Here is a 21,653-nt window from a genome sequence, read left to right as displayed (position 1 = left end):
CCCCTATGTACAAGAATATAACTACTATAATACTGCTCCCTATGTACAAGAATATAACTACTATAATACTGCTCCCTATGTACAAGAATATAACTACTATAATACTGCTCCTATGAACAAGAATATATCTACTATAATACTGCTCCTATGTATAAGAATATAACTACTATAATACTGCCCCTATGTACAAGAATATATCTACTATAATACTGCCCCTATGTACAAGAATATAACTACTATAATACTGCTCCCTATGTACAAGAATATAACTACAATACTGCTCCTATGAACAAGAATATATCTACTATAATACTGCCCCTATGTACAAGAATATAACTACTATAATACTGCTCCCTATGTACAAGAATATAACTACTATAATACTGCTCCCTATGTACAAGAATATAACTACTATAATACTGCTCCTATGAACAAGAATATATCTACTATAATACTGCTCCTATGTACAAGAATATAACTACTATAATACTGCCCCTATGTACAAGAATATAACTACTATAATACTGCTCCCTATGTACAAGAATATAACTACTATAATACTGCTCCTATGTACAAGAATATAACTACTATAATACTGCCCCTATGTACAAGAATATAACTACTATAATACTGCCCCTATGTACAAGAATATAACTACTATAATACTGCCCCTTATGTACAAGAATATAACTACTATAATACTGCTCCTATGAACAAGAATATAACTACTATAATACTGCCCCTTATGTACAAGAATATAACTACTATAATACTGCTCCTATGAACAAGAATACATCTACTATAATACTGCTCCCTATGTACAAGAATATAACTACTATAATACTGCTCCTATGTACAAGAATATTTTGCTGATATTCCAGTATTTCACTTTTTATCTCAGTCCATAGCTCGGAAATAAAGTGTACTGGAGAATATAAGAACAATAGTTCTAATGAAGCAAGGCGGATCCAGAATGGTGAGTAATAAGAGAAAGGTTTTGTCACCAGTCACTAAGGCAATGATTACTAAATCGCATCTACGGTAATTCTGTCAGACCTGGAATAATCACTTGCACATGAGGACACTACTTTAGTTCCAGGAAGAGAAGCCTATAGAAGTCATTATATGGCGACTGATTGAAAAATATGTCAAGTTTGGCGGATGTAATACATGCAACTCCTTTATCTCCTCTATTAGATGTTACCGGTGATGATGACATTTGTTATGCCACTCTTAACTTATCTCTAAAAGGTTAGTTATGAATTTGCTTTATTAAACCCATGGTATAATTGTTGCTCGATATTCATCAGCCCCATAGACAATGAATGGAGAGGCGCATGCGCAGCCTCTGCGCCCCATCAAACGGGCATCACGGGATACATTATCGTGATCGAATGGGGCCCCATGGGTGGGCATTAAATAACTTATTACTGCTAGGATTGGAGATAAATGTGCTACTACTGGACCCCATGACGTGGCAGAGGACCACCATATACCATAACAGTACCCATATACATGATATATCCACTTGTGTCATACGCTACATTTATATTTTCAGGTTCGCCACCTAAAGTCACAGAAACTGTGAGTATTGCCTAAGAACTAATCTTAAAGAGGTTGTCCCACCTGAGGAAGCTATTAATGTACATCATAGGTGATAATTTGCCGATTGTGGAGGGTCCCATCATTCCTGAATACTAGGTTCTAAAAGACGCAATGGGCGTGCATGCGCACCACGGTTCTGTTCTGTGTGTATGGGACCATCAGCAATAGCCAATAATTGTACTGTCATTTCCAGCTGTCCCGTAGACAATGAATGGATCCATGGTGCGCATGCGCAGTCATCGCTTCTTTCAGATGGAGTGCTTTAGAGCGCTGTTCTTTTGAATTAGGCCAGAGTCACACGTGAGAGTGCCTCGCATGTTAATCGCGCGAGTCTCTCATTGCATCACCCGGCATGGCCGCACACTCACCGGACAGGAGCGTCTCAGCTGCAAAGAGATACATGCAACTGACCCGCTCCTGTCAGGAGAGTGTGCGGCCGTGCTGCGTGATGCAATGAGAGACTCGCGTGAGTTCCGCACGAGGCACTCGCAAGTGTGACTCCGGCCTTATGTGAACTCCAACGATTAGAAAGTCTTGTGAATAGGTAATAACCATTCCCAAGACACAGGGCTCTGAAGAATACGCATGCCACCATGGCTCCATTGGCTATGTGACTATTGTAGATGGCCAATGAATTTTAGTCAGGCAGCTCCTTCGACAATAATAGAGACATGCTGCGCATGCATAGTCAATATTCCATCCAAGTGCGGCAATTCAGAGCCCTGTTCTCAGTAATAATTGAACCTTTTTCAAATTATTCCTTATCTAAAGGATTTGCTGACTGTTGAAGATCACACCATTCTCATGTATAGGGCTTTAAAGCGCTCCATTTGAAAGTAAAGATACCCGCGCATGCGCACGGACATTTCATTCCCTGTTTATGGGACATATGGAAATAACAGTGTAATTCTTCACTATATTAGATAGAAAGATTGTACTCTGCAGTTTTCAGATGTCCAATAGATAATGAATGGAGTAAGCATGCGCAGCTGTCGATAGTTTCACATGGGGTTCTCAGAGCCCTGTTCTTGGGTTAGAATCCTATGCAAATTATCTATATGACTTGTTGACGACTTCTTGAGTATAGGGCTTTTAAATGCTCTATTTAAGCAATGATAACCACGCATGCGCACAGGCGCTTCTTTCAATGTTTATGCGACATCTGAAAAGAGTACATTTCTTCGCTATCTCAGACAGCCAAGAAATGTACTATGCAATTTTCAGATGTCTCATAGATAACGATCAGTGCGAGCGTGCATGCGCAGCCATCATTACTTTCCAATGGGGAATTTCAGAGCCTTGTTGTCAGGAATAGTGGGATCCTCTGCTAGTTATTCCTTATCCATATGACTTGTTGAAGGTTACACTATTCTCCAGTCTAGGGCTTTAAAGTGCTTAATTTAAAAGTAACGATGCGCATGTGCACTGGTGCTACATTCACTGTCTATAGGACATATAGCGAAAAATTATGCTGTGCTATTTCTATATCAGGCAGCCAAGAACTGCATTCTGCAATTTCCAGATATCTCATATGCAACGAATGGAGTGGGCGTGCGCATGCGCAGCTATGATTACTTCCAAATGGGGCACATCAGACTCCTTTTCTTGAAAATGGCGAAACCTTTGTTGATCAGCAAATCATGTGGATAAGGAAAAACTTGTTGAGTTGGCACATGCGCAGACTTGACTCCATTCCATGGTCTATGGCACATCTGAACACAGGAACTGTACTCTGATATCCCCCCACCCCGTCACATGGACAAAGAATAAAACGGCCATTGCTTCATTCAAATGGGACGTTGGCTCTTAATAATGATGGGACTTTACAGAGATCAGAAAGTCATGTGGATTGGGAAAAACTTGCTAAGGCTTGAATGACGCAATGGAGGCGCATACGCATGCCCTCTCCATTCATTGTCTATGGTACTGCCAGAGACAAGAAGCGAACCTTTGTGCGCATGCACCACCAACACTCGGAATTGGCGGGACCCTTGGTGGTCACAAAGTTACGTAGATAGGTAAACAACCTATATCACCATTATATGGGAAGGACACCATCATTTAGATACTAGTATTGTAGGTTTTGACCCCCCTAACACAGTAGATACGGGTCCATCAGTCAATATTATATATTATGTCTGTCCCAGTCTTCGCAGGTTCTCTACTCTGCAGTCAAAATGAAGCACGGCAATTCCTGATGATCTGCAGACACGGATGACCCCACGCCCCTGCCGCATACACCACCAGCAAGAGTGCGGCCTCATTAACACAGAATAGCTGCGCAATAGCTGCACTACCAAATGTAAACATTTCTAATAAATAAAAGACACCAAAAAGACTTTTTTGGGATTTTATTGTGACTTCTTCTGTTTTAGGATGACTTTTTGAAAATCCAGGGGATAAAATCCACACCGTATAACACGCTCCCCCCTGCACTTGTGACCTTGGTGCTTGTTTCCTGCACGTAAATCCCCAATAATAGGGGATGAACTATAATGTTTGAGTCCTCTGTGAGCCCTGGCCGTAGTCCAAGCCCATCAATACCAGAAGGAATCCCTTTGTCGTCTGTTCTCTACGATGCCCATGGCTTCCATGATTTCCTCCTGAAATGTTTTCAAGGATGGGACGTAGGTTCTCTCCAAAGCGTCATCTGCAGAGGTGTCCTTAGGGCCGTCTAATACAAAAGGGAGAAGCCAGGAATAAGATACCGGAGGGCACGCTACACTACTAAAGAGGTTCTCTGGCATCACTTCTATATCCAGAAGTGCTGGCCAAGATGTCTGCACACTTTCTGGCAGGCACCTGCCAACATATCATCAGCGTTTCTCACCTCCCAACGTGTGAGAGGCGGCGGACAGCCCCTTTATTACTGCTGACCCTTAGTGACGTGCCCAGTATCTAGGACCAGCGGTGGCCATACTGAACAACAGTATCTAGACAAGCAGTGGTTATACTGAACAACAGTATCTAGACAAGCAGTGGTTATAGTGAATACCAGCATCTAGACCAGTGATGGTCATACTAAACAGCAGTATCTAAACCATCTTTGGCCATAATGAATACCAGTATCTAGAGCAGCGGTGGCCAAAATGAATACCAGCATCTAGAGCAGCAGTGGCCATGCCGATCATCGTCTATGCCAGTGGTGATCATGCGGATCATCAGTACCTAAGGCCAGTGGTGGCCATGCTGAGCACCAGTAGTATATAGACTAGCAGTGGCCATGCTGAGCACCAACAGTATATAGACTAGCAGTGGCCATACTGAGCACCAACAGTATATAGACTAGCAGTGGCCATGCTGAGCACCAGCAGTATATAGACTAGCAGTGGCCATGCTGAGCACCAGCAGTATATAGACTAGCAGTGGCCATGCTGAGCACCAGCAGTATATAGACTAGCAGTGGCCATGCTGAGCACCAGCAGTATATAGACTAGCAGTGGCCATACTGAGCACCAGCAGTATATAGACTAGCAGTGGCCATACTGAGCACCAGCAGTATATAGACTAGCAGTGGCCATACTGAGCACCAGCAGTATATAGACTAGCAGTGGCCATACTGAGCACCAGCAGTATATAGACTAGCAGTGGCCATACTGAGCACCAGCAGTATATAGACTAGCAGTGGCCATACTGAGCACCAGCAGTATATAGACTAGCAGTGGCCATACTGAGCACCAGCAGTATATAGACTAGCAGTGGCCATACTGAGCACCAGCAGTATATAGACTAGCAGTGGCCATACTGAGTACCAACATCTAAACCAGAGGTGGCCATACTGAGCACCAGCATCTAGACCAGAGGTGGCCATACTGAGCACCAGCATCTAGACCAGAGGTGGCCATACTGAGCACCAGCATCTAGACCAGAGGTAGCCATACTGAGCACCAGCATCTAGACCAGAGGTGGCCATACTGAGCACCAGCATCTAGACCAGAGGTAGCCATACTGAGCACCAGCATCTAGACCAGAGGTAGCCATACTGAGCACCAGCATCTAGACCAGAGGTAGCCATACTGAGCACCAGCATCTAGACCAGAGGTGGCCATACTGAGCACCAGCATCTAGACCAGAGGTAGCCATTCTGACCATCAATATCTAGATTTGTGGTGACCACATATAATATGCAGGAGATTCCAACAGGGATCCTCACCCTTCCACTGCTCAGGGATGATGCCGTCTCGTCGCTGGAAGACAGGCTTAGGAATGATCCGTCCGGTTCGTAGCGACACTCTCACCCGATCGCCCTCCTCTGTGTATCGCCATTCCACCGATGTTGGCTGCCTGGAAAAAAAAAAAAAAAGAGAAGATTCATCAGATCACGGTCACATGAGTTGTAGGTATTTAAGATAGAGACGAGCAGCTCACCTGTCTGTCGGGTCAACGAGGGCCACATGATTAAGCAGCAGAGGGGCTTCACTGGAGACATAGGTCCCTTTGAACGCACCAGATTTCCCTACATAGCGATAATGCTAAAACATTAAAGAAGGTGCAAGGTGAGAGCGATGTCAATAAGAGGCTACACTTTAGTGTATATGCTCAGGAGCTGAGAGTGCGAACTGCATATACAGAGCGGGCTCAGGAGCTGAGAGTGCTAACTGCATATACAGAGCGGGCTCAGGAGCTGAGAGTGCGAACTGCATATAGAGAGCTGGCTCAGGAGCTGTGTTACGGGGGGCTGTCTGATAATAACCGAAAGGAGTATCAGACAGTCAGGGTCCACCGTGCAAAGACTCTGCTGCAGACTATGGCAGAGTGCAATACCTCTGTTAACTCACAGAAGGATATAATAAGTAAGTAAAGCAATTCCTCCCTTACTTGGAGGGTGTGTGGAATGATCTCTGTTAATAATCACAGAGACAAAGGCAATGTGTGCGAAATGGCACCTACCTAGGTCCGCTCTTCTAGTGGTGCAAAAGAGACGAACAGCAGCGTAAGCCGCACAAAGCTTCTACCTGCGTTCGCTCCACTAGTGTGCGAGGACACGAACCACTAGATATGGCACCTGCCTAGGTCCGCTCTTCTAGTGGTGCAAAAGAGACGAACAGCAGCGTAAGCCGCACAAAGCTCCTACCTCTGTTCGCTCCCCTAGTGTGCGAGGATACGAACAACTGCCAGACGCAGTATAAGGAACGTTACCCTAGCGGCAACATCCACCTACGAGTAGAATCACAAGGCCCAGCCAGACCATGTGCCTCAGGCACCTGCCTATGTCCGCTCCCCTAAGAGGTAAGGATACGGACAGCAGCCGAAGCTGTAAGGTATAAGAACGCTACCCTGCCGGTAGCGCTCACCTAGCATAGACAGAGGAATGCCTAGAGGAACGCGCACAGAGCGTCTACTCATATGCATGAACCAAGAGGACTGAGCACCATGCGGCATGCATCAGGGTCTTATATAGATTCTGTGCCTCATCCAAGATGGAGGACACCAGAGCCAATCCGCTGCCAGAACGACAGGAGTGACGTCATGCTGGCCTATCACCGAGCAAGACGTCACAAGCACATGACCAGCGACCAATCCGCATAGAAGGTGTCAGAGACATGTGACCTCGTGTCAGCGATGATGTCACCCGCACATGTGCAATGGCTCCAAGATTGGACTTAGTCTCCGGCGCTCGCACATGTGCAGTAGCAAGAAATCTGGACATAGTCTCCAGTGCTCGCAGCAACCGTAACAAGCTGAGAGTGCGAACTGCATATACAGAGCTGGCTCAGGAGCTGAGAGTGCGTACTGCACATACCGAGCGAGCTCAGGAGCTGAGAGTGCGTACTGCATATATACAGAGCGAGCTCAGGAGCTGAGAGTGCGTACTGCATATAAAGAGCGGGCTCAGGAGCTGAGAGTGCGAACTGCATATACAGAGCGAGCTGAGGAGCCGAGCGTGCGTACTGAATATACAAAGCAAGCTCAGGAGCTGAGAGTGCGTACTACATATACGGAGCGGACTCGGGAGCTAAGAGTGCAAACCGCACATAAGGAGTGGGCTTGGGAGCTGAGCGTGCAAACTCTATAAAGGTACATTTCCACCTCTCACCGTGTTCAAATTCTCCACCACCACCCAGTTCCGCGCTCTTATAACTTGCGTCACCTTCCCCTGTTTTCCTGCGTCTCTACCAGCGAGAACTTCAACCTAGAAAGGAAAGAGGATAAATCATGACACAAAACTTGACACGAAACGCCCCCCCCCCCCAGCCACCCAAAAAAAACAAACAAAAATAAAACAACAAATATGTAAGCATCACTACGAACCCTCTTGGCTCATGTGGACCTAATTGTACATCCGCAACGGAGCCTGCATATGCCGAGCTATGATCGCTGTTGTCAATCACTGACCGCAGCTGTGACCTGCACCTACTTACTGTGTCGCCCCGGAAATACGCCCACTCATCGTTCCTGATGGGCTCCACAAATATTTTCGATCTCCTCTTTCCGGGAGGATTTTTCTTCTGTGCGGCTATTGTAGACGGCCGGCTGGTGCCAAAGCGGTAATCGTGGGGCAACTTTATTACCTTGGAGGGCGCAGCGAGGAGCGCAGTGAGACGCATTTCTGGAAGAAAACAACAGAGACCCACAAGTTTGGTGATTTCACAGTAAAGAGGTTCTCAGAATTTATATGGCTACGAGGTCCAAGGGGCGGCCTCCACCCCATGCTACGAGGTCCAAGGGGCGGCCTCCACCCCATGCTACGAGGTCCAAGGGGCGGCCTCCACCCCATGCTACGAGGTCCAAGGGGCGGCCTCTACCCCATGCTACGAGGTCCAACGGGCGGCCTCTACCCCATGCTACGAGGTCCAACGGGCGGCCTCTACCCCATGCTACGAGGTCTACTGGGCGGGTTCAACCCCAGGTATAAGGTTTAATAGGTGGGCTCTAACCCCAGCTATAAATTACAATAGGTGGGCTTTACCCTACATCCCCGCTACGAGGTTCAATAGGTGGCCATACCTCCTAGCTACAAGGACAATGGTATTTGTAGAACGACAGCTCATTGGGGGGCGCCACTGTGCACAACATTAAAAATAAGACAGGGGAAGGGAATAAAGCAATTCACTGTGATCAGTGAGGGTCCCACAGGTGAGACCCTCAGTAACGGGACCCTAGTGATGGACTAATGACGATCAGACCAGGCAGTGCACATGTGCAGTGACCTTCACCACACTGCCTCCATGCCATACACATCTCACCTCCTTCCCCCCACGTGTCCCGGAGAACCTCTGACCCCTCAAACCGCACGGAACCGAGCTCCCCGGCCGCTCATCTGCCGCCTCCCTCCACACAACGTACGACTCTGCAAATCCTGCAATTTTGACCCAGGAAACAGCTTGTGCGACGCCGACAGTTCCGCAAAGCATCATGGGAGTCGTAGTTTTTACACACGCCGGTGCGTCTTTTTTTTTTTTTAAATAAACTTTATTCACAAAACTGTAAAGCTAACACTAAACGCCTATAGAAGAATGGCGGGAAATATGTCGTCTATAGAGACACAGAAAGATCGTGTATCCCACACACCTGCAGCTTTAGCGCTTCAGACAGACTATTAGGGATGTGGCCAGTTGCCATTTTTACATTATTCTCCTCCCATCTCCTAAAAGCTCTGACTTTCTAATGTTTCCTCATCATGAGGGCTTGTTATTTTGTAGGACGAGTTGTAGTTTAGAATTACACCATTAATTTCACAGTAAAAATGGCTGAAAAAAATGGAAAAAAAAAATGTTGTGCAGTGACAATAAACACAATTCCATATTTTATTATTTTTAACAATATTCGGGGTGCGGTGAAAATAAACACAATTCAATAAGTCATGTGGTAAAAACTACAAACAACCTGAAACTTATAGACAAAAATTTGCTGTATTTATTTTTTTTTTTTTTACCTAACCAGTAATGTTATTATTTATTTTCCATGGGTCTTTGGCGCTTTTTGTTGTGTGGTGAGCTGAGGTTCTTATTGATACCAATCGGGTGACCATGATGATTTTTCTATTTTTAGGGGGAGGTTCAGAGACTAGAAAATAGCAATTCTGGAGTCTAATTTTTTTTTAACCAAAATAATTTTCCAAACTGGGCTATAATGGGAGAAGATAAAAAAAAAATAAGATGGCGAATAAAAGAATAGTTATATATATATATATATATATATATATATATATATATATATATTGCTCAAAAAAATAAAGGGAACACTAAAATACCATTTTTATTGTTTAAGTGTTCCCTTTATTATTTTGTGAAGTATATGTGGCGCCCTGGGCAAGCCAGGACGTCACAAACACTACACCAACACACCCCACACTCCCGGTCAGGCACACCAAAGTCAGACAAAAACCCTTGTTGCCTTCCTCCAGGGGCTGATGTCCACACCAGGGGGTGGGCCAGGCGGTTGATCCCGCCCACCGAGGAGTTGACAGTCCTGGAGGCGGGAAAAGCAGACAGTGCAGTTTAGGAGAGGTAGAGTTTGGAAGTGAAAGTGGAAGGAGGGAAGTAGCAGTTGAGCAGACTGAAGTTGGTCCGGGTGTGTGGCCCGGACGGATCAGCAAGGTTGGCAGACGGTGGTGAGCGGCTGCAGGAGAGGCCTATTGGATATAGCCGTAAGGACCGTGGACGGGCTGTGGCCCGGCGGTACCGGACCGGTACACAAAGAGAAGCCAGCACCATCCGGCAGGGGCTTACGGACCCCGACAAGGCTAGGAGTCGCCGTGAATTTGTCAAATCCGTTAGCGAAGGGAACCTCCTGGGTTTCCCAGCAGCCAAGTCCCGACAGAAGGCAACCGTCCAACCGAGAGAGGGAAACACAGTCACCGCCAAGGCTAAAGTTCCCAGGGCCAGAGCCTGCGGGCAAAAGGGGCTCCTTCAGCACCCATCCAAGCTGGGGAGCGGGTTACCGGTGGGAACCCATTGGAACCGTACACACTTCTCAGGTGCAGGGAAAGGCAGTCACCATCAACCTGCCGGGAGGAGAAACACCGCAGCCGTCTGTGGGACCCATCCATCCAGCCGTTTGTTTTACCGGAGACTCTGTGTACATCATTGGCTGAGTGAGTACCACCGTGCCGTGCGGCACAGCGCTGCCCCTACGACCCTGCACCTCGCCAGGCCCCGTAACCCGCCTGCCATCCATCCCTACCCCATCACCGGGTCCCGGGACAACCAACCCCCTACCCACGGAGGGGAGAACTAACATCCAGGCTGCTGCCTGTCATCGCTCCCGGGATCCCCGTCTAGAGCAGCGGTGGTGTCACCAATCTCACCACAACCGTGGGTGGTGTCACGGACAATCTCAAATCCCCACAATCAATCCCCACCCTTTTCACTCACGGGCGAGAAGCGCCGCTCGAGTCCCCGGGATCCGGCCCACCGCTCGAGCCACCACCGAGCAGCAGCCGCAGCGGCCGGACCCGAGCAGTGGGAGAGCGCAGCGTCCCCTCCTCCGCCCGCGACAACTTGGCGTCACAAACAGGATCTTACCGCTCTGCCGTCTGGTAGAGGTGCGCCTTGTGACCGCCCGAAAAATTTGAGAAGCCGCCATTTTGGGCGCGAAAAATTCCCGCTCAAGCGTCTCCTCGAGCAGTGGAGGCGCGAAGGCCAAAACCCCGCCCCTGTAGAGGAGGAGCCGGAAAGAGACTAAGGGGGACTGATGGCTTCTGGCCGCATGTAGCGCGCGGTTATAAAAGCAGGGACGCCAGAACCCTGCGGCCATCTTGTTGCTGGTTCCTGGAAGAGGCCGCCAAAGCCATGTTCATGCCGCCCCGCAGCACCGTAGCCCCCGCGCCTGGAACCGCGGCGTGGGTGGAGATCCGGACCGCTCAGCTCCAACAACGGCTGCAGGTCAAAATGCAACTCCTCCTAGAGGAGTGGGAGGCCGACATGGCGGAGGTTGTGGCGACCATGTGGAGACGCGAGGAAGAGGGAGTTTCGGAAGGGAGGGTGAGTGACCCACGCCCCTGTGCCCCTAGTGGGTCAGTCATCGCGGCCGAGGGACCCGGTCCACACCCGCTCGCCCAGCTACCTCCCCCGCTACCCGTATTGGCCGCCGCGCCCCCCGCCACTAGGCCCGCTACCACCGCAACCGGTAGCGGTACCCCGCACGTCCGCCCAGGCAGACCGGCCTGCAGCCGGAGCCCGCGACCGATCGGAACTGCTTCCATGGAAGATGCCGAAGCCTGAACCGGAGGCATCTGCGGAGACTTCCCCCGAGCCGGAGCCGACAAGCCGCTCCGTGCAGGAGGCCCGGCGGAAGAGGACCCCTTTGCCCATCCCCCACACTTTAGCTGAGGTTGTGCCGGGTTGCCGCTGCAAGGCAGCACCCCAGGCCAAGTCACCGCGGGACCTTCCGCCCAGATCGCCAGTGGTGGGCAGTGTCCAGAAGGTCTCGCGGGGCCCCACCCGTGCGCCGGAGCTCGCAGTAGCCCTGTATTGGGACAGGGAGCCGACACCGCTGGGCCCGGAGATCGCGGAAAGGGAGAGAAAGAAGGCAGAGTTGGTGGCCTGCACGATCCGGGAAAAAGAGAGCCTGAGACAAGCGACCTTCCGTGTCCGGGGCCCCCTGTATGAAGGGCAGGTGAGGCGGTTTGATGTCCGCCGGGGCTATGGCTTTATTTACGAGCCGGGCCTGGAGGCCGAAGTGTTTATAGCCCGGCGGGATGTGAATGCCCACCTGCCTGAGGAGCATCCCGGCCGCAACCTGATGCTGGGAGACCTGGTGCAGTACACCCGGCACTGCGGAAAGAGGGGGTGGTTTGCGTTGGATGCAAAGCTGAGGGGCAGCCAAGGGGCCCGAGTGTTCACCGCGCCCCCTCCCCCGACCGACGCCGAGGAGTCTGAGTGATGGCAGCGGAGTCCCGTTGCAATTTGTCCCCGTTGGGACCACCAAAGTACCGTTTACAAGTTTTGAAAATGATAAGTAAATAATTACCGAGAAGTTACCTGATTGAAACCTGATTAGAACCGGTCGTTGTCGGCAACTGGTCCCCATTGGGACCCCTTACAAACCAATGCGTAGAAACTGCTACGGACAAGCCCGAGAACTGGCAGGGCAACCACGAACTTGTGGTCTGTAAATAAAAATGTTGGCTTTACCGTAACCGCCTCCGGAGAGGCTCATTTGGAGGATGGGCCTGGAGGGAAGTGATGGCCCAGGCCCGCCACTACCGCAACCGGTGGCGATCCTCCGGGGGTTTCAGGGGTTCCCCATGGACGTGGGTCCCCTGAAAAGGACAGAACCTGCTCGGGTAACTTGTGCTGGACTGGGGTCAAGGGGTGCTGCCCATTTGTCACAAACACTACACCAACACACCCCACACTCCCGGTCAGGCACACCAAAGTCAGACAAAAACCCTTGTTGCCTTCCTCCAGGGGCTGATGTCCACACCAGGGGGTGGGCCAGGCGGTTGGTCCCGCCGACCGAGGAGTTCACAGTCCTGGAGGCGGGAAAAGCAGTGCAGTTTAGGAGAGGTAGAGTTTGGAAGTGAAAGTGGAAGGAGGGAAGTAGCAGTTGAGCAGACTGAAGTTGGTCCGGGTGTGTGGCCCGGACGGATCAGCAAGGTTGGCAGATGGTGGTGACCGTCTGCAGGAGAGGTCTATTGGAGATAGCCGTAAGGACCGTGGACGGGCGGTGGCCCGGCAGTACCGGACCGGTACGCAAAGAGAAGCCATCACCATCCGGCAGGGGCTTACGGACCCCGACAAGGCTAGGAGTCGCCGTGAATTTGTCAAATCCGTTAGCGAAGGGAACCTCCTGGGTTTCCCAGCAGCCAAGTCCCGACAGAAGGCAACCGTCCAACCGAGAGAGGGAAACACAGTCACCGCCAAGGCTAAAGTTCCCAGGGCCAGAGCCTGCGGGCAAAAGGGGCTCCTTCAGCACCCATCCAAGCTGGGGAGCGGGTTACCGGTGGGAACCCATTGGAACCGTACACACTACTCAGGTGCAGGGAAAGGCAGTCACCATCAACCTGCCGGGAGGAGAAACACCGCAGCCGTCTGTGGGACCCGTCCATCCAGCTGTTTGTTTTACCGAAGACTCTGTGTACATCATTGGCTGAGTGAGTACCACCGTGCCGTGCGGCACAGCGCTGCCCCCGCGACCCTGCACCTCGCCAGGCCCCGTAACCCGCCTGCCATCCATCCCTACCCCATCACCGGGTCCCGGGACAACCAACCCCCTACCCACGGAGGGGAGAACTAACATCCAGGCTGCTGCCTGTCATCGCTCCCGGGATCCCCGTCTAGAGCAGCGGTGGTGTCACCAATCTCACCACAACCGTGGGTGGTGTCACGGACAATCTCAAATCCCCACAATCAATCCCCACCCTTTTCACTCACGGGCGAGAAGCGCCGCTCGAGTCCCCGGGATCCGGCCCACCGCTCGAGCCACCACCGAGCAGCAGCCGCAGTGGCCGGACCCGAGCAGTGGGAGAGCGCAGCGTCCCCTCCTCCGCCCGCGACATATATATATATATATATACATATATCATATATGCGCACACGCTATTATATATATTTAATATATAAAGCTGAGTGTATGTATGTATGTTTGTGTGTGTGTATGTGTGTGTGTGTATGTGTGTATGTATGTCCGCTAAAGGAATTCTCACCTTTGCATTTACAATCACGAAATTTTGCACAAACGCCTCATGTGACCCAGGGAACGTCATAGACTATGTTTTGATGGGAAAATTTAACCCCGCGCTTTACAGTTACTCTCAAAAAAACCTGCCTCCATTAAAGTGAATGGAGCTGCGAGCTACAGGTTATTAATAGCAGCTGTGATTGGTTGCTATAGGAACGAAAGGCATTCATAGTGTAAGAAGCTTATGTGTGAGGTAATATGTCAGTGGGGAGACGGATAGAGAGAGACAGACAAGCAGATGGGGAGAGACAGACATACAGAGACAAACAGACAGAGACTGGGAGAGAGAGACAGACACAGAGATAGAGAGACAGAGATAGAGAGAGACTGATACAGAGATATAGACACAGACAGACAGAGAGACAGACAGGAAGAGAGACAGACACAGACAGGGAGAGAGACCGAGAGACAGTTACTATCCTGGGCAACACTGGGTGCTTATATATATACCCCTATTAATGTTAACCTTTTTTCTTTATAACAATTTGTGTTTTTGCAACAGCTATTTCAGTTTCATATATCTAATAACTGATGGACTCATTAATATTTCTGGATTGAAATGAGGTTTATTGTACTAACAGAAAATGTGCAATCCGCATTTAAACAAAATTTGACTGGTGCAAAAGTATGGGCACCCTTATCAATTTCTTGATTTGAACACTCCTAACTACTTTTTACTGACTTACTGAAGCACTAAATTGGTTTTGTAACCTCATTGAGCTTTGAACTTCATAGGCAGGTGTATCCAATCATGAGAAAAGGTATTTAAGGTGGCCACTTGCAAGTTGTTCTCCTATTTGAATCTCCTATGAAGAGTGGCATCATGGGCTCCTCAAAACAACTCTCAAATGATCTGAAAACAAAGATTATTCAACATAGTTGTTCGGAGGAAGGTACAAAAAGTTGTCTCAGAGATTTAAACTGTCAGTTTCCACTGTGAGGAACATAGTAAGGAAATGGAAGAACACAGGTACAGTTCTTGTTAAGCCCAGAAGTGGCAGGCCAAGAAAAATATCAGAAAGGCAGAGAAGAGGAATGGTGAGAACAGTCAAGGACAATCCACAGACCACCTCCAAAGACCTGCAGCATCATCTTGCTGCAGATGGTGTCAATGTGCATCGGTCAACAATACAGCGCACGTTGCACAAGGAGAAGCTGTATGGGAGAGTGATGCGAAAGAAGCCGTTTCTGCAAGCACGCCACAAACAGAGTCGCCTGAGGTATGCAAAAGCACATTGGGACAAGCCAGTTACATTTTGGACGAAATTCCTGTGGACTGATGAAACAAAGATTGAGTTGTTTGGTCATACAGAAAGGCGTTATGCATGGAGGCAAAAAAACACGGCATTCCAAGAAAAGCACTTGCTACCCACAGTAAAATTTGGTGGAGGTTCCATCATGCTTTGGGGCTGTGTGGCCAATGCCGGCACCGGGAATCTTGTTAAGGTTGAGGGTCGCATGGATTCAACTCAGTATCAGAAGATTCTTGACAATAATCTGCAAGAATCAGTGACGAAGTTGAAGTTGCGCAGGGGATGGATATTTCAGCAAGACAATCATCCAAAACACCGCTCCAAATCTACTCAGGCATTCATGCAGAGGAACAATTACAATGTTCTGGAATGGCCATCCCAGTCCCCAGACCTGAATATCATTGAAAATCTGTGGGATGATGTGAAGCGGCTGTCCATGCTCGGCGACCATCAAACTGAACTGGAATTGTTTTGTAAACAGGAATGTTCAAATATACCTTCATCCAGGGTCCAAGAACTCATTAATAGCTACAGGAAGCGACTAGAGGCTGTGATTTTTGCCAAAGTAGGATCTACAAAATATTAATGTGACTTTTATGTTGAGGTGCCCATACTTTTGCACTGGTCAAATTTTGTTTAAATGCGGATTGCACATTTTCTGTTAGTACAATAAACCTCATTTCAATCCAGAAATATTACTGAGTCCATCAGTTATTAGATATATGAAACTGAAATAGCTGTTGCAAAAACCCAAATTGTTATAAAGAAAAAAGGTTAAAATTAATAGGGGTGCACAAACTTTTTCATATGACTGTACTAGGCCACCGCTCCAGAATGGATATTCTTGGCCATACTCAAAAAACAAGTACCGTATATGCTCTGGCCAGTGTTAGTGTACTCAGCTCCATTGTGACATCACTGCCATAATGGAACGCAGAATCCAAGGAGCATTAAGAAGCCAGCAAGTGGTCAGTGATCTGGAAGATGCAGACAGAAGAACTACACGATGAGCACAAGAGACGCGACATGGAGGTGTCACCCATCCCGGCCGAAGAAAATAACCACATCCAGAAAGAGGCGCCTGAAAAAGTTCATCCTCCCAGGAGGCGCTATTCTCTCAGAAGGAGAGTGCTCGCTCACCGATGCGGAGCCAGCACCACAGGTTATTACAGCTGATATCACATTATTCTTCACCGAGATCACCACTAGTGATGGAGACTTATAGGTCAGGCCATGATCTCCTGCAGAATAAAGTGGTGTCTCTAGTGCCGCCTAGTGGAGGTAGCTGTCGACTAAGACAATGCTGAGCTTTTTAAGGAGCCTTGTTAAGTCTTCTGGATTCCACTAGATGGCAATAGAGCATTTTGTTTTACAACTCCTTGGGCATTTTGGGATGTGTAGTTTTGCAACCATTGATGCATTCTGGGAACTGTAGTTTTGCAACCATTGATGCATTCTGGGAACTGTAGTTTTGCAAACACTGAGGTATTCTGGGAGCTAAAATGGTAAAACTGCTGAGGATTTCCAGGAGCTATAGTTTTGCAACCATTGAGGCATTCTGGGAGCAAAAATGGTAAAAAGGCCTAAGGTTTCTGGAAGCTGTAGTTTTGCAACCAATGAAGCATTCTGGAAGTTGTAGTGTTCAAATCTCTGAGGCGTGCTAGCAGCTGTAGTTTTGCACCTGCTGAGGCAATCTGGGACCTGAAGTTGTAGAAAAGCCATGGATTTCTGGAAACTGTAGTTTTGCAGCATCTGGAGCATGGTGGGGGCTGTACTTTTGCAGCACCTGGAGCATGGTGGGGGCTGTACTTTTGCACCACCTGGAGCATGGTGGGGGCTGTAGTTTTGCAGCATCTGGAGCATGGTGGGGGGGCTGTAGTTTTGCAGCATCTGGAGCATGGTGGGGGGGTTGTAGTTTTGCAGCATCTGGAGCATGGTGGGGGGGTTGTAGTTTTGCAGCATCTGGAGCATGGTGGGGGGAATAGTTTTGCAGCATCTGGAGCATGGTGGGGGGGCTGTAGTTTTGCAGAATCTGGAGCATGGTGGGGGGCTGTAGTTTTGCAGAATCTGGAGCATGGTGGGGGGGCTGTAGTTTTGCAGCATCTGGAGCATGGTGGGGGGGGCTGTAGTTTTGCAGCATCTGGAGCATGGTGGGGGGGCTGTAGTTTTGCAGCATCTGGAGCATGGTGGGGGCTGTAGTTTTGCAGCATCTGGAGCATGGTGGGGGCTGTACGTTTGCAGCATCTGGAGCATGGTGGGAGCTGTACGTTTGCAGCATCTGGAGCATGGTGGGGGGCTGTACTTTTGCAGCATCTGGAGCATGGTGGGGGGCTGTACTTTTGCAGCATCTGGAGCATGGTGGGGGGCTGTACTTTTGCAGCATCTGGAGCATGGTGGGGGCTGTACTTTTGCAGCATCTGGAGCATGGTGGGGGCTGTACGTTTGCAGCATCTGGAGTATGGTGGGGGCTGTACTTTTGCAGCATCTGGAGCATGGTGGGGGGCTATACTTTTGCAGCATCTGGAGCATGGTGGGGGGCTGTACTTTTGCAGCATCTGGAGCATGGTGGGGGGCTGTACTTTTGCAGCATCTGGAGCATGGTGGGGGGCTGTAGTTTTGGACCTGCTGAGGTTTTCTGGGCACAGAAGTCTTTGAACCACCATGTATTTCTGGGAACTAATTTTTGCTCTAACCCGGGAATTTTGTAAGTGAAAGTTCCAGAAAACTTCTGTACTGCTTTAGGTCAACAACTCATGATGTGCGAGCACTATCGACCTCACATGCTGAAAACTCATAACGAGCTGTTAGGATATGCACGACTTAAGCACTCAAATATAATGGACGGCAACGGGTAGCGAAAGTGTTCACAGAAACTGAGAAAATGCTCAGGTTCTCCATTGATTTCCATTATACTCGGATACTCAGGTCACACCAATCCTAGAATCAAACTCCTCGTTACAAATATCAAACACCCGAGGATGATAGTAGCAGAAAGCCTGCACCGTAATTATATGCTCACCATCCGATTGTCTTATCTATTTCAGGAGGCCGGCTCTGTTATTACCATTGTCACAGACATCTCTAGGAAGACCCATAATGGCTGCCCACTGCCACCGCTTTACCAATCGCAGGCTATGGATATACTATAACAGCAGTCCACAGGAGTACCACGCTTGCTGCAGGCACAAACTACAATTATCTTTTCCCAATACACCAATAAAGTGACATGTGCTACCACGGCCCGGTCTCTTGGTTCATTAGGCAGAGAAATGGGGTGGAGTGAGGAACATCAAACATTTTACCAAAACTTTTTTCCTGGGAATCCAATAGTAGTTAACCAGGTATTGTAGGTAAAACCCTGGACTTGAAACCTGGCTTCAATGTCACCACAAAACATTGAAGAGTATGCAAGAATCAACTTGAACCAGAACCATGGCAGAAAGATTTAAGACGTGTAGTCAACAGTAAAAACTAAGCCCATGCCAACATCTTCAGAGAAAATCTTCTCTAATACAACCTAAATTGATTAAATAATCCTTAACATTACATAACAAACATTGCCATGATGATAGGAACTTTATTATAAGACATGTTTCAGGGTGTTTCCCTCTACTCAGTGCAATGCATGAGATCTGATTTGGTTAAGTTAAAGGGAACCTGTCAGCAAAAATTTCACCCAAAACCTGAAAGCTTCCCCCTCTGCAGCTCCTGGGCTGCATTCTAGAAAGGTCCCTGTTATTATTGTGCCCCATGTGAGACCAAAATATAGACTTTATAAAGTGGTACCTTTTTGTATGCAGATTCTGTAAATGTGACAGGGGGCGGGCTTTCTGCCATCCGCTATTCTGCCCCCTGGTCCTGTATGCCGCCCCCATCGCTCCTTTCCATAGCTGATGCACCGCCCACTGCTCCAGCCATCCCCGCGCATGCCCAGTGCCAGTCTCACAGGACTGAGCAGTGTGACCGCTGGTGACGTGTGCGCAGACAAGTGATTATGGGCGGGGTTGTGATTGTTATCAGCAAGTACTCGCCCATAATCTCGTGAGCGCGCAATCCTCTCCAGCGGTCATAGTGCTCAGGGTAGTGCTAGACTGTATGGGCTGCTTCCAGGGATGACGTCCCTTTTGTCACGTGATAGTATTTTGAACACGCCCCTATCACGTGACAAAAGGGACGTCATCCCTGGAAGCAGCACATACAGTCTAGCATCTACACTGGAGCACAGTGTGACCGCTGGAGAGGTTTGTGCGCTCACGAGATTATGGGCGGGTAGTTGCTGATAACAATCACAGCCCCGCCCATAATCACTTGCCTGCGCACACGTCACCAGCAGTCACACTGCTCAGTCCCGTGAGACTGGCACTGGGCATGCGCGGGGATGGCTGGAGCAGTGGGCGGTGCATCAGCTATGGAAAGGAGCGATGGGGTGGCATACAGGACCAGGGGGCAGAATAACGGATGGCAGAGAGCCTGCCCCAGTGTCACATTTACAGAATCTGAATACAAAAAGGTAACAATTTATAAAGTATTTTGGTCTCACATGGGGCACAATAACAGGGACCTTTCTAGAATGCAGCCCAGGAGCTGCAGAGGGGGAATCTTTTAGGTTTTGGGCAAAATGTCTGCTGACAGGTTCTCTTTAAAGGCCTCTTCCTTTGGTTCCAAGGATGAACATTTCTCCATACAGGGAATACCAAGCCTGTGTAAGAGGCTTCTCAAACCACCAAATTAGATTTCCTGCTTTGCACTGAGGAGGGGCAACACCCTGAAAACACGTGTCCGCAAATTGAGTTTCAGGTTTGGCTTCTTAACCCAAGTGATATGGTAAGGTACATTAAAGGGCCAATATTGCCTTTTAGGATTGCACATTTTCTTCTCTGAGGAGACCATTTGTATATGTTCACAGAAAAACATTGCTTACTATGTCATGCTACTTTCACACATCAGTTTTTGGCATCAGACATGATCTGGTGAAAAAAACGAATCAGTTGCATCAGTTTTTTTTTAATCAGTTCCTTCAGTTAGACGCATCTGTTAATACTGAGCATGCTCAGTTCAAAAAACAGATCCGGCAGCCATATCAGCTTTTGCCGCATTATGTCATATCCGATGTCCATAGGCTTCCATTATAAAACACGCCACCGTCTCCGGTACAATACGGTTTTTTGCCGGAGACAAAATTCCCCTCCGCATTACATCCGGCCAAGCGAAATCCGGATGGAACGCAAGGCCATCGGGCACAATACAGCTCTAATACAAGTCTATGGAAGGGGAGGGGGGGGGGGGGGGACACAGATCTGGCGACAATAGACGCCAGATCCAATTTTTCAGATTACCAGATTGTGCCTGATGGCAAAAAACTGGTGTGAAAGCAGCCATAGTCTCACACCAACAAAGCATAAACTCCATGTCATCAGGACAACTCAACGCTAAGGACAAGTGAGAATGGATGTGGGGAAATGGGTAGTGGATGAGTTAAGGTGGGGAATCTGTCCTGGATGAGTCAAAATGGAAGTGGGGGTGGGATGAATCTGTCCTTTATGGGTCAGGGGTGGTTGAATTGGTCCTTGACTAGTTGAAAAACTGGGGGGCAAGGGAAGGGGGGGGGGGGGGGTCACACCTACATAGGTCTAGTCTAGAGGAAGGTGGTGGGAAAAGCGTCTGTCAAGGATGTGTAAGAGGTGGGGAATCAGTCCTGCATGGGACAAGATCAAGGTGGGGAAAATGGTCCCCCAGATGGGACAACATGGAGGTTTGGGGGTTGAATGTCCTGAATGGGTCAGGGGGCGGTGAAATTGGTTATGAATGAGTTGGAAGAGTGGAGAATCTGACCCACATATATGAAGATGGGAGTGGGAGAGGAGTCTGTACTGGATGGGTCAATTAGTCCTACATGGGACAAGATTGAGGTGGGGGATATTGGTCCTGGATGGGAATTCTGTACTGAATGGGTCAGAGGTGGGGAATCAGTCCTGCATGAGTAAAGCCTGAGCTGGGGACATTGTATGGGTCAGAATTGCAGGGCGGGGGAATCTGTCAGAGGATTTAGTTCTCCATGGATTGAAGTGGTGGTGGGGGGGGGGGGTTAAGGGAAATCAGATTAAAAGGGAAAGTCTGGGTAAATCTGGAGAGCCAGGGTAGTCTGGAGAAAGCAGTTTGCTGAGGCCC

The 21,653-nt window shown here is 48.8% G+C and overlaps 2 protein-coding genes across 2 annotated transcripts in view; one reads left to right on the top strand and one right to left on the bottom strand.

The window, feature by feature from the left end:
- Positions 1 to 3,926, top strand: part of LOC142257606 (high affinity immunoglobulin gamma Fc receptor I-like) — a 39,249-nt gene extending 35,323 nt beyond the window's left edge. Inside the window, exons 9-12 of the mRNA XM_075329743.1 lie at positions 902 to 976; positions 1,198 to 1,251; positions 1,559 to 1,584; positions 3,753 to 3,926. Of these exons, the coding sequence (XP_075185858.1) occupies positions 902 to 976; positions 1,198 to 1,251; positions 1,559 to 1,584; positions 3,753 to 3,803 (206 nt within the window). The 3' untranslated portion in view covers positions 3,804 to 3,926. The remainder of the gene's footprint in view (positions 1 to 901; positions 977 to 1,197; positions 1,252 to 1,558; positions 1,585 to 3,752) is intronic.
- A 15-nt stretch (positions 3,927 to 3,941) lies between these two features.
- MRPL24 (mitochondrial ribosomal protein L24) lies at positions 3,942 to 8,943 on the bottom strand. The gene is made up of 6 exons (XM_075329843.1): positions 8,793 to 8,943; positions 7,968 to 8,155; positions 7,643 to 7,738; positions 5,974 to 6,077; positions 5,759 to 5,889; positions 3,942 to 4,279 (listed from the first exon to the last, which is right to left on the bottom strand). Exons 2-6 carry the CDS (start codon positions 8,151 to 8,153, stop codon positions 4,143 to 4,145), a joined length of 654 nt encoding a protein of 217 aa, XP_075185958.1. The 5' UTR covers positions 8,154 to 8,155; positions 8,793 to 8,943; the 3' UTR covers positions 3,942 to 4,142.
- Positions 8,944 to 21,653: the final 12,710 nt, after the last annotated feature.

The sequence above is a fragment of the Anomaloglossus baeobatrachus genome, chromosome 12 (genome assembly GCF_048569485.1).
Source record: "Anomaloglossus baeobatrachus isolate aAnoBae1 chromosome 12, aAnoBae1.hap1, whole genome shotgun sequence".
Taxonomy (NCBI): domain Eukaryota; kingdom Metazoa; phylum Chordata; class Amphibia; order Anura; family Aromobatidae; genus Anomaloglossus; species Anomaloglossus baeobatrachus.
The sequence above is the reverse complement of the archived record's forward strand: the minus strand, read 5'-3'. Positions and strand labels throughout refer to the sequence as shown.

Excerpts from the sequence above, each read along its gene's own strand:
- MRPL24 (XM_075329843.1), bottom strand. The coding sequence starts at position 8,153 with ATGCGTCTCACTGCGCTCCTCGCTGCGCCCTCCAAGGTAATAAAGTTG. Across the intron at positions 6,078-7,642 it reads TGGTGGAGAATTTGAACACG|CATTATCGCTATGTAGGGAA; the intron begins GTGAGAGGTGGA and ends TTAATGTTTTAG. Across the intron at positions 5,890-5,973 it reads CTCGTTGACCCGACAGACAG|GCAGCCAACATCGGTGGAAT; the intron begins GTGAGCTGCTCG and ends TTTTTTTTCCAG.